The 10944-nt window shown below is 42.3% G+C and overlaps 1 protein-coding gene across 15 annotated transcripts in view; it reads left to right on the top strand.

Moving 5' to 3' along the window:
- TACC1 (transforming acidic coiled-coil containing protein 1) overlaps positions 1–7638 on the top strand; it is a 119828-nt gene extending 112190 nt beyond the window's left edge. For all 15 annotated transcript variants that reach the window (XM_077849213.1, XM_077849224.1, XM_077849215.1 and 12 more), the window contains 2 exons: positions 1548–1668; positions 2859–7638. In XM_077849213.1, coding sequence (XP_077705339.1) covers positions 1548–1668; positions 2859–2927 — 190 coding nt within the window. In that variant the 3' untranslated portion in view covers positions 2928–7638. The remainder of the gene's footprint in view (positions 1–1547; positions 1669–2858) is intronic.
- The last annotated feature ends 3306 nt before the right edge of the window (positions 7639–10944 follow it).

The raw sequence follows: 10944 nt of genomic DNA on the forward strand, positions 1-10944 counted from the left end.
ACTTGCTGGATCAGAAGATATATGCATTTTTATTTATTTATTTATTTTTACATATTTTTTTTAAATTGGAGTTCAATTTGCCAACATATAGCATAACACCCAGTGCTCATCCCATCAAGTGCCCCGTCACCCAGTCACCCCCAACCCCCACCCACCTCCCTTTCCACCACCCCTTGTTCGTTTCCCAGAGTTAGGAGTCTCTCATGTTCTGTCTCCCTTTCTGATATTTCCCACTCATTTTTTCTCCTTTCCCCTTTATTCCCTTTCACTATTTTTTATATTCCCCAAATGAATGAGACCATATAAGGTTTGTCCTTCTCCGTTTGAGTTATTTCACTCAGCATAATACCCTCCAGTCCCATGCACGTTGAAGCAAATAGTGGGTATTTGTCATTTCTGATGGCTGAGTAATATTCCATTGTATACATAAACCACATCTTCTTTATCCATTCATCTTTCGATGGACACCAAGGCTCCTTCCACAGTTTGGCTATTGTGGACATTGCTGCTATAAACATCGGAGAGATGTATGCATTTTAAATCATAATAGTTACAGCCATATCCCCTTCCACAGACAGTGCCAGTTTTCATTTCCCCATCAGCAGGTGATCCTGTCTGTTTCCTTGCATCTCGGCCATCATAGAATAAGATCATCCTGGTTAATATTTGCCAACCTGATAAATTTTAAAAGTTTATTATTTAAATTTGCATACCTTTGACTACTAATGGGTTTTTAGCATCCTTTCATCAATTAATTGGCTATTTATCAATTGCCATGTATAGTTTTAAAAATTTCTTTTGTATCTCGTTAATAAAGTCACTTTTTAGGGATCCCTGGGTGGCGCAGCGGTTTAGCGCCTGCCTTTGGCCCAGGGCGCGATCCTGGAGACCCGGGATCGAGTCCCACGTCGGGCTCCCGGTGCTTGGAGCCTGCTTCTCCCTCTGCCTGTGTCTCTGCCTCTTTCTCTCTCTCTCTTTCTCTGTGTGACTATCATAAATAAATAAAAATTAAAAAAAAAAAAAAAACCTTTAAAAAAAAAAATAAAGTCACTTTTTAGTTCTAGTGTCATAGATGTCAGTGGAGAGTGTCCTGACTATTTAGCTCTGTTAATCCCACAGATGACCCTGCCTGCTATTGTCCTAGGTTAAAAAAAAAAAATCTAAGATTGCTGTAGAAACTGTCATGTAAGTCCATTTTCTAGTGACATAGAAATTTCAATCTCACTATGGCCTATGAGGTTAATTCTACCACTGGTTTTTACCTTGGAAATTTCCTTAGCAGTTGTGTGCAAATTGAATATTTATAAATTTCAATTGAACAATTCAGGTCACCGATTTTTCTGTGATCATGTCATTTCCTTTAGTCTGTTTCTTTTTTTTTTTTTTTTTTTTTTTTTTTTTTTTAGTTTTTTTTTTTTTTATTTTTTTATTTTTTTTTAGTCTGTTTCACAAATGTCAGCGGTTAGTATCTTGACTCCTTAGCTCTGACTGGTGACTAACCATGTGCTTCTCGTCCCTTGATTCTGCAAACAAAACACCACGAACAGAGCCAATGAAGAAATTGCTCAGGTTCGAACAAAAGCAAAGGCTGAGAGCGCAGCTCTGCACGCTGGACTCCGGAAGGAGCAGATGAAGGTGGAGTCCTTGGAGAGAGCCCTTCAGCAGAAGGTACCCAGAGGGGTGTGGTGTGACCAGAGAGACACTTGGTCTTCTTCCTTGGCAGTGGCTAGCTTGTAGTGGATTCAGATGAGATAAGCCTTGTTTTTTTACCCAGACACTTTGATCCAGCTCCTCTGGGAATTGATTCAGGTGAACACAAACAAGGCAACCCCTTAATTCCCAAACATATGAATAGGAAACATCCCCAGGCAGGATGCAGAGGAAATTGCATTAAGTAAAGTTTAGGGGACCAGATACTTAGGCTCTGAGGCTACTTTTTTTTTTCTTTTTTCTTTTTTTTAAATTCTATTTACTTATTAGCGAGATAGAATAAACAGTAGGAGGGGCAGAGGGAAGAAGAGAGAGAAGCAGACTCCCCATGAGCAGGAAGCCTGCCAGGGCTCAGTCCCAGGACCCCAACCTGAGCCGAAGGCAGATGTTTAACTGACTGAGCCACTCAGGTGCCCCTGTTTTTTATGTGATATATGAAGCCATCATGCCTCCTGATTGCAACTTTACCCTCCAAAGGACATTGGCAATGTCTGGAAGTATATTTAGTTGTCACAACTGGTAGATACTACTGGCATTTCATGGATACAGGCCAGAAATGCTACTGAACATCTAACAATGCACAGGATAGTCCCTATAACAAAGACTAACGCAGCCCAAAGTGGTTCCACGGTTGAGAAATTCTGGTGTAGGTAAATAAAAATCAGGTCCCTCTTTTGCACTACTCAGTGATTCTTGGACTTCATTTTTTTTGTGTGCCTCTAGTGGTTTTTCTTACTGCATCCATTCAGCTAGGGCAAGAGTGACTATCATGGGGTTTGCTAACCCCTAGGCAGTATTCCCTAGGATACTCAGACTGCAGAATCACAGATCAAGGGGCCAAGGGGCTGAGTGGGGCCTCAGATAACAAGCATCACAGGTAATTTCTATGATAAGAAAATTTACGAACAAGGTGCATAGGACCAGTGGTTACCCTCTTCCCCTGACTCAACTGGAGCATGACTTGAACAGATGAACATTTTTCAGGGGAGAAGTTTCCCTTTCTTTAAAGAGCCCTGACATAGAAGAGTTTTGAACCATTGAGCTAGGATCTTGAGGCAGAGTGTAGCCAGTCTTGGAACTATTTAATTGTCACTGCCTGGATCTCAGGATGCAGAATGGCCTACATCACTATGCCATTTGTCTTTCAGAACCAAGAAATCGAGGAACTAACAAAAATCTGCGATGAGCTGATTGCGAAGCTGGGGAAAACTGACTGAGTTTCCGCCCTGGTAGCTCAGCAGGTCTGCATCTGGCTGCTTTTCTTGTAACCACAGTTATCTTGCCTTATCCAGGAATAATTGTCCCTTTGCAGAGAAAAAAAAAAAAAAAAACTTTAAAAAAGCACATGCCTACTGCTGCCTGTCCCGCTTTGCTGCCAACACCACAGCCCTAGAAGGAGCCCTAGAGCATCGCACAGTCCGGGAAGGAGTGACGTCTGAGAGCTGTCCACTGACAGGTTTGGTCAGACAGGCCGCCAAGTTTGGGGTTGTGAGTTCTCCATCTTTAGTCTATTTGTAAAAATCATCTTTTCTTTTCTAAGCAATTTACATTTGGGATTTTGTGGCTACTATTTGGGATCATCTTCTGTCTACCACCTGTCTGAACTTTTTTTGGTGACCTATTTATTTCATCTTTTAAATCTAGCATTCAACATTAATGGTTTTATTTGAGAGGGAAAATAACTTGGCCTCTTATTACTTCTAGTTTTTAAACAAGGAGGGACTCTGAGTGCCCATTTCTACACACACACACACACACACACACACGTTTATATATGCTGCTGGGGGTTTTTTCTGTGAACCATAGTCAAATAAGAGCTTCTCCACAGAAGAGCATATTTCCATAAATGTAAAACCCTGTTTTGAAATAGAGTTGTGGCTCTGGATGCCAACCTCAGAATTTGGGGAATTGAAGGTGCAAAGACCATAGAGTCAGGGGAAGACTTTTTGCCACAGTGTTTCGTTGCCCTGGTATTTGGACACTCCTAAGCCTTGACAGGTGTGCCCTTTGGGGTCAGGCCTCAGGCTGCATGAAGAGCAGTGCTAATGGGGCTCCCTCAAAGCCAGGGTTTGGCAAGTCTGTCCCAGAGCAGTTCAGTTTACTCTGCTTCTATTTGTTGCTAGAAAATCAATATTGACCCTTCATCATCTTTCTAATTGAAATATGCAAAGAAAATCTACTTGTAAAAGGTTTAGGCAGTCTCCTTTATTTAAAAGGTAACTGTAACCCCGATAGCAATTATAAGGTGGAGAAACAGTGTTTTTTTTTTTTTTTTTTTTTTTTTTACAAGTGTTATACATTGTTCTTTGGATTTTTTTTTTCTTAAGGCAAAAAATCCTTTCAAACTTAGTAGACTTTTTGACAAAACGAGCTATAAAAATCATGTGAACCACCCCAAAAATCAGCACATTCTGCATAGTGTTAAACAAAGGGCGTTTGAATCCTGGAGGAGAAGAGTGCAGGGAGCAGAGCCACATTCACAATACCAAATTCCTTAGGCTCCTCTCCAAGTGATGAGGCTATTAACCCCAAGAGGGAAACTTTCCATGTAATTCTAGTGAAGTCCCTTCCATTTGGTAGGCAAAACCAAATCCATGCAGTGTTTGAACGCACTCTTTTGTCTTAATCTTACACCCTGAATGTCTTCATGGTGACATGCACTGTATTCAGTACGTGTACGTTTTTGTACCTTTCTTGTAAAACTTGCATGATCCAACTTCAGCAATGAATTGTGCCTAGTGGAGAACCTCTGTAGATCTTTAAAAATGCATTTTTCTTTAGCAGTGTACTATTTACATGGGTGCAATCTTTAGCCCCAGGGAGGTCCCTAATGTCTTTTAAAGCTAGAAGTCATGTCTTACCAATATGTATTTATTGTAATTGGTGCTGAGGCTGTATTTTAAAGCCTACTGTCTTAATATTTTGTACAAAAAAGAACAATAGAAATGGTCTGTAGTTGGAGAAGTGACTTGACAATCATTTGGGCTTTGAAAGCAGTCAGTGTGGTTCAATGTGAGTGCTGTGCTACAGTCACAGTATCAATGAAGTACAAGTGTCTCCAGTTGGTGGAACTGATTTCTCTTGGTCCTCCACTACTAGGGAAATTAACTTTGCATTTTGCAGAAAGAAATGTTGCTATACCTTTTTTGCTGCTGTGTTTTAATGAGATATCCATGTTTATTTGTTTTATATCGATCTGTATTAAGCATGAAAGGCTTAGAGTGGTCTCCATTCTAAATCCATAGTCCTCCATTTAGGCTTCTTTGGTATATACAAAAAATAGCTGTGTGTTAAAACCAAGGTGACGACAATCCTTTCCTAGCACGCTGGTGGAAGAGACCCCCTAAGAAGACCCCAGTGAATGAGGTTGCTGCACAAGGACCATGAAAGGGCCCTGGTTAATTTGTGTTCACCACTGGCTTCTCAGCTATGGCCGTTATGAGGGAATGTGCTTCCTCCTCATTTAACAGACAGATATTCTCCAACAAGAATAAAAATGTAGCTTGTTCAGCTGGCAAATCAAGAGAATATCCTGGGCAGAAAGATGTATGTTTGTTTTTCTTTAAAAATAAGCAAAAGGAAAAAAAAAACTTCCAAAATTCTAAAGAGTAAGAATGTAGCCTGGAATTCTGCTTTTCATGGAGAGCCATGACAGGTCGGCAATACTAAGCCCTGTTAATAAGAGCGTGCAGGGGAGGTGAAAAGAAGATAGGTCTGGGTGCATTAGGTGATCGGTCTGCCTGAGACTCTGAACCCAGAGCCATTTCTTAAGTTTTTTTACTTTGCCAAAGTGTAGATAGATAGTCTTTATCTACAAGTATTTTAATGGGAAGATTCAGCATAAGACAGGCTGAACAGTTTGTCACTTGGTTGGCTGGGCGTTAAAGTCAGACCTCCTGAGATTTACTTTTATTTGGAGAAACTCCTGGAAGCCAGTGACCTGCCCAAACCTTTTGTTCTTTAAAACTGTTCTGGAAATATTGAGAAGCCTAGTTTTCTCACGTGGTTTCTAGCTTCTTCAGACCCAGCCCAAATTAGGAAGTGCAGAAGCACATGATGGTGAAAAACTCTGAGGACCTGGCAGCCTTCCAGAATGATATGGAATCTAAGGGGAGATGTGCGTTTCATTCTGGAGGTTAGCTCAAGCTGAGTTTTCTCCAGCCAGTTACCCTTCCTTCCTGTCCCACACTTTGTGCAACCCTCACACCGAGACTTAGATCTTTATTAGACAGCCCTGAATTAGTGCTATTTATAAATGGGGGCTTCAAGTGCCCCGAACGTTCCTGGGCTGACCGAGCAGCCAAAGTGAAGCACTCTTTTGAAATAAAGTCAGGTAACAGAAGGCTCGGCGGTGGCTCTGCAGCTCAGAATACAGTTTTAAAGAGCAGGCATCGGTAAGCCTGGTATGCCATGCTTGGGGATGACTCAGGACGCTCTTTTTCGGTGGGGCAGAAGCTCCTAAGGTCCCTGTTTGTTTCCTCTGGTTCTGCACTACAACCAGTAGCCATCTCCTGAGTCATTCATAACTGTCCTTTTGTAGTCTCGTGACCTTGCAAGCTTGCTCTGGGACTCAAGTTTCTTACTTTATCCTCTGGTGGGGAAGAGAGAAACTAGTTGTTGAAAGAGTAAATGATTCAGGCAAAGGATTTTAAAGTAAAGATGTATATATTCTAAAGAATTTAAAAGATAACAGATTATTATTTGCTTATTAAAAAATAGACTATAGTCTGGGAATCCCAGAATGCCAAGCCAAAGGTCTAAGAAGTCATCTTCTTCAAAGATTTTAATAAAGTAGCATTTTGAGGAGACTTCTGTCCAAAAAAGGTTTGACTAGCCTCCAGATTCCAGTGGCTTTAGGAAAGCATGTATCATTCAAACCTCAAGTCTCCCGCATAGTGAAGGTAAAGGAATCAGTACGGTAGATGCTTCTCTCTAAGGGTCTCCTCTGGAAGATGATGTCAGAGGCAGCATTTCCAGTGAAGACCCATGCCCGCGTGCCCAGAGCCAGCATCCTGGAGACTAAAGATTGCACTTTCCGTAGTTCTTCGTCCAAATTGCAATCCCATTTCTGTGCCTCTTAGCATGCAGTTAGATTTGGACAAACAAGATTCCTAAGGAATGACTTTATTAACTATAATATGGTTACAGCTATTACATATATCTCTATATTCTGGTTATAGTTCTAATAGGAAGTGGTGCGTGTGACACTGGCCTGGGGCAAGTCCCTATTGCTCTTCAGCTCATTTGGAGGAGGCCGGGCACAGAGCCGAGGTGTGGCTTAAACCCTCCCCTGTACCCATTCTTCACTGTAGAGCTGTGAAGGTGTCACTTGTCCCCCTCTGCCTTTTAGTGGTATCTGAAATATACACAAAGAATGTCCTAGTCACACTGTTATCCGATGTTCTGTGAATAATTTCCACGTGGACATATACCAATTTGAACTCCGAAGCCACCCCCAGTCCAGGTACAGGGCAGCCTGCAGGTTACCCACCACACGCGCATCCTCTACATGGTCCTTGTCACCCAGTGCGACAGGGTTCAAGCATTCCTTTTAAACCTCAGAGGTAGCAGTAAACCTTTCAGTGTTGCTGTTAGCAAGTGTGTATTTGCCAATAGCTACCCATTTGTACTCACGTGCCAACAAATAAACATCAGCTGCACATCTGCTTCCGCTGTGTCCCTTCGGGTGCCGTGACATGTGTGAGGAGCCTCTCTTCTGTAGGAGCGAAGCTGCGTTGACTACTGCTGTCAGGATTGTGTTGTGTGGAATAATCATCTACATAAATTTTATATGCACAGTACTTTCCCTTTTATATGTCAGGTAAATATTTGTAAAAGTTATACTCACACAAATGAAATTATTATAATGATTACTAATATATTTTTTCCATGTTTCATTGCCTGAATAAAAACTGTTTACCACTGTTAGATCTGGGTGTGTGAATGTTTTTCCCCCTGGTTAGAAGTCATCTTATCCCTAAGTGTGAAAATTTATGACAGCCTTGCTTTTAAGAGCTCCATATTTCAGTCTAAAAATAGAACAGATGACATTTTCACTACACTCATTTTGTGAAATTTTATGCATTTGGTTGGGTGCATAATTAAAACAAACAAACTTTGGAATTCAGACCTTGCCATATAAATTTCCATGCCTTCGCATCTGTGCAAACAGAGTTTTTAATTGCATGCTTTTTGGTTTTGCTTAGAGCCGGCTTGTCTGCCCTGGCGCTTTTCAAGTCCTGAGAACCTAAGTCCCCTTGAGCTCTCGGACTCATCGATGGACACAGGATAAGCCAGGACTGTGCAAACAGTCCAGAGAAAATAGAACAGCCCAGAGAAAATAGTTCACGTTTTGTGTTTCTTCTAGGTTAACCAGGCTGGACCAACTCTGTGCTTAAAGTGAGAAGAGCCTGGGCAGGAGACTTTGTGAGTTTTATTGCAGGAAAAGATCAATTAAAAGGCTCGTTATGACTCCACTTCACAACTTGGTGGGGGGCCCAGTGAGGAGAGTCTGAGCACTGTCAATTTCTTGAGACATTGCAGCCTATAAAGCTCCTAAAAAGAATGTTTCTCACTCGTGTGCTCCTGAACCGGCAGGAGGGAATCCTATAAAAGGACAGAGAGGAGGTGGCACTGCCTTTCACTACACACTAACGACGGTAGAAATCTCATGGATCTCTACACAGTATTGGGAAGAAGACAGGAATTACCTTCCTACTCTTACAGAGTTTTACTCTTAGATAATAATGAGACCAAAAGTGATTTTCACACTTCTGCAAATATGAGATCGTGGGATCCTGAGTGGCAATCAGTATTTTCTTAAGGGAAACCATGACAGGAGGTAAAGTATCACACAAGTTAAGGATGAGTAGTGTTTTGTGAGATCTGTTTCAGATAGAAGTATGTATGTACTGTGTCATGGTGAAGTTAATTTCTTGCTATGACGGATGGTCAAAGTATTTAAAAAAACCAGCTGCTAACATGAGTCCTTTTGCAACTATGGAAACTGAGGCCCAGAGAGAAATGTGGCCAAGATTACATAGCTTGCATGTTAGTGAACACAGTTGCCCTCTTTCAAAATCGGCAGCAGAATTGTCACTCCATCCTTTGTCCTTTTCAAGCTCTTTAAATCGAAGTCCTTCCAGGTTTGGATAATATTGTAGACATTTCCAGATTTATGGGTATTTAAGGACCAGTCAAAACTTAACGCATTTATTCACTTAACCAAATGCTTCTGCCTCTGCAAGAGTCTAAAGTGAAATGTGCAAAGTTTCTGAGGCTCGTTAGTGAAAGAGAAATTGTTTTCAAGTTTGACTGAACTGCCATTGAAATATGAATGATATGCTAATTAAAACTTCTTTCCCAGCGGAAAGCTATTCCTAATCCACAAGTCTTTGCCCAGTTGTGATTTGTAGATCATTCTATCTAAGTTATGTGCTTGAGGATGGGGACACCATGGTGCTTACAGTTTAATCACGAGATAAATCTAACCCCCAAACAGGACCAGATGGTGTGGAACTGTCTGCGCCATGGCAGGCGCAGTGCTGAGGAGTCCAGGAGGAGGGACCGGAACAGGGAAGGACACACAAATGAAGCAGAGCACCAGGCCTATAGACCAGCACCCTCGGCTCAGACTGATTTCAGATGCAGCCTCTCTTATTTTGCCTGCCTGAGCTTCAGTTTTCCCAAATAGGGATAATCGTTCCCACCTCACGAGGTTGTGAGGGCTCTGTGGGAATTCATGCATCGTACCTGGCCCTTGGGTCCTTATGGGATAGTGATTGTCACCTAAAACTTGAGAGTTTATCAAAGTTTCACATGGAGACTCCCTCTTAGAGTCAAATGATTTTGCTTCTAGATTTATTAGACTTAAGAGTCACCCAACTTTGTTCTTGTATTTGAGATCAATAGGATGTGGAAGTGGGGATTAGCTGAAGACAGATCTCCAAGTTAGGGTGTTCGAGCAATTAAATGGGGATGGAAGTCGCCCTTTGAGTGCCACATACCTATTCCAAGACCCCCCACCCCCCCGAGGCCTGCACTAGCCATGACAGATGTCTCTGATTTCGAGTTTTCCTTTGCCAGAATGTGTAGGTCTCCATGGGAATCCATATGCAGAACAGACAAAATATATTCAGTTAATAGAACTTTGCTTTTTAGCTAATTTAAAGGAAATGGTCAATGACATTTGAGTCCTCTCTGTGCCAGGTGCCTTATAAATATGTCACGGGAACAATTCCATGTGGGTGGAATTTCTTTTTTAACCAATGGGAGAAAGAGGTTAAAAAATACTGAACATGAATCAGTTAACTGGAAGGTAGAGCTGGCATGTGAACCTAGGTCTCTGATCTCAAATCCCATTCTCCTTAAGGCCACTCCATGTTGGGGCACTCTTTGGAACGTGTCCTTCAAGAGTGCGGAGGATGACTTTTTATTCATCAAATGAATTTTGCTCTTTTCTCACATCAAGTGGGAATATCTCAGTGGAAAGCAGAGAGGCCATTGCATGATGTCTCCACAGTTCAAGAGTGTGAGGATAAACCTAATCAGAGATGCATAATTGGTCACAGTGTTGGAAAGGCACTGTAAAGGGAAAACAAAATTCCAGTTCTACCTCTCAGGCATCCTGGCTTTGCCAAAAAGAACTTGGTGTGGGAGGCTGAGCCATGGGTTCAAGTCCTAGCTTTTGTCAACTGCTAGCAGCTCCCTTCCTCTGATTTGTGATTTTACAGGTCTGCCCAAGGTGCTGCCTGTAAGGCAAAAATTCCCCCAATTTCCCTTTCAAAAGCATTCTGGAAAGGCCTGTCATGACAGTAGTGGACTTGCCACTAGATGGTGGGTCCACGGAGCTTTGCAGTGTCTGCTGTGGTTGCAGTATTCAGACCGGCAAACGCCAGCCCACATCATGCAGGAAGGGGAAAGGCCTGGGCCCAAGCCCCAAGCCCCAAGCCAACATCCAGGTTTGTGCTCATTTTCTCCAGTCAACTGCTCCAATTAGGCCTCAGTTTTGTCCGCCGGCTGAAGTTAGGTTTTATCCTCTAAGCTCTCCCAAGAGTGCCATTACAGCCACTGTCCCCAGCCTCCCATGACTCCAGCTGAACTCACTAACCCGTTCCAGGGCACTACGCCCACAGACTCCGGCGTTTGGTTGCATACCCTTGGAGATGGCCAGCCTGTACTGTCTGCCTTCCTGAGAATAACTTACTTTGACAAATGTGTTAAGCTCTTAAGATA

This window comes from Canis aureus, chromosome 15, assembly GCF_053574225.1.
Source record: "Canis aureus isolate CA01 chromosome 15, VMU_Caureus_v.1.0, whole genome shotgun sequence".
Classification (NCBI taxonomy): Eukaryota; Metazoa; Chordata; class Mammalia; order Carnivora; family Canidae; genus Canis; species Canis aureus.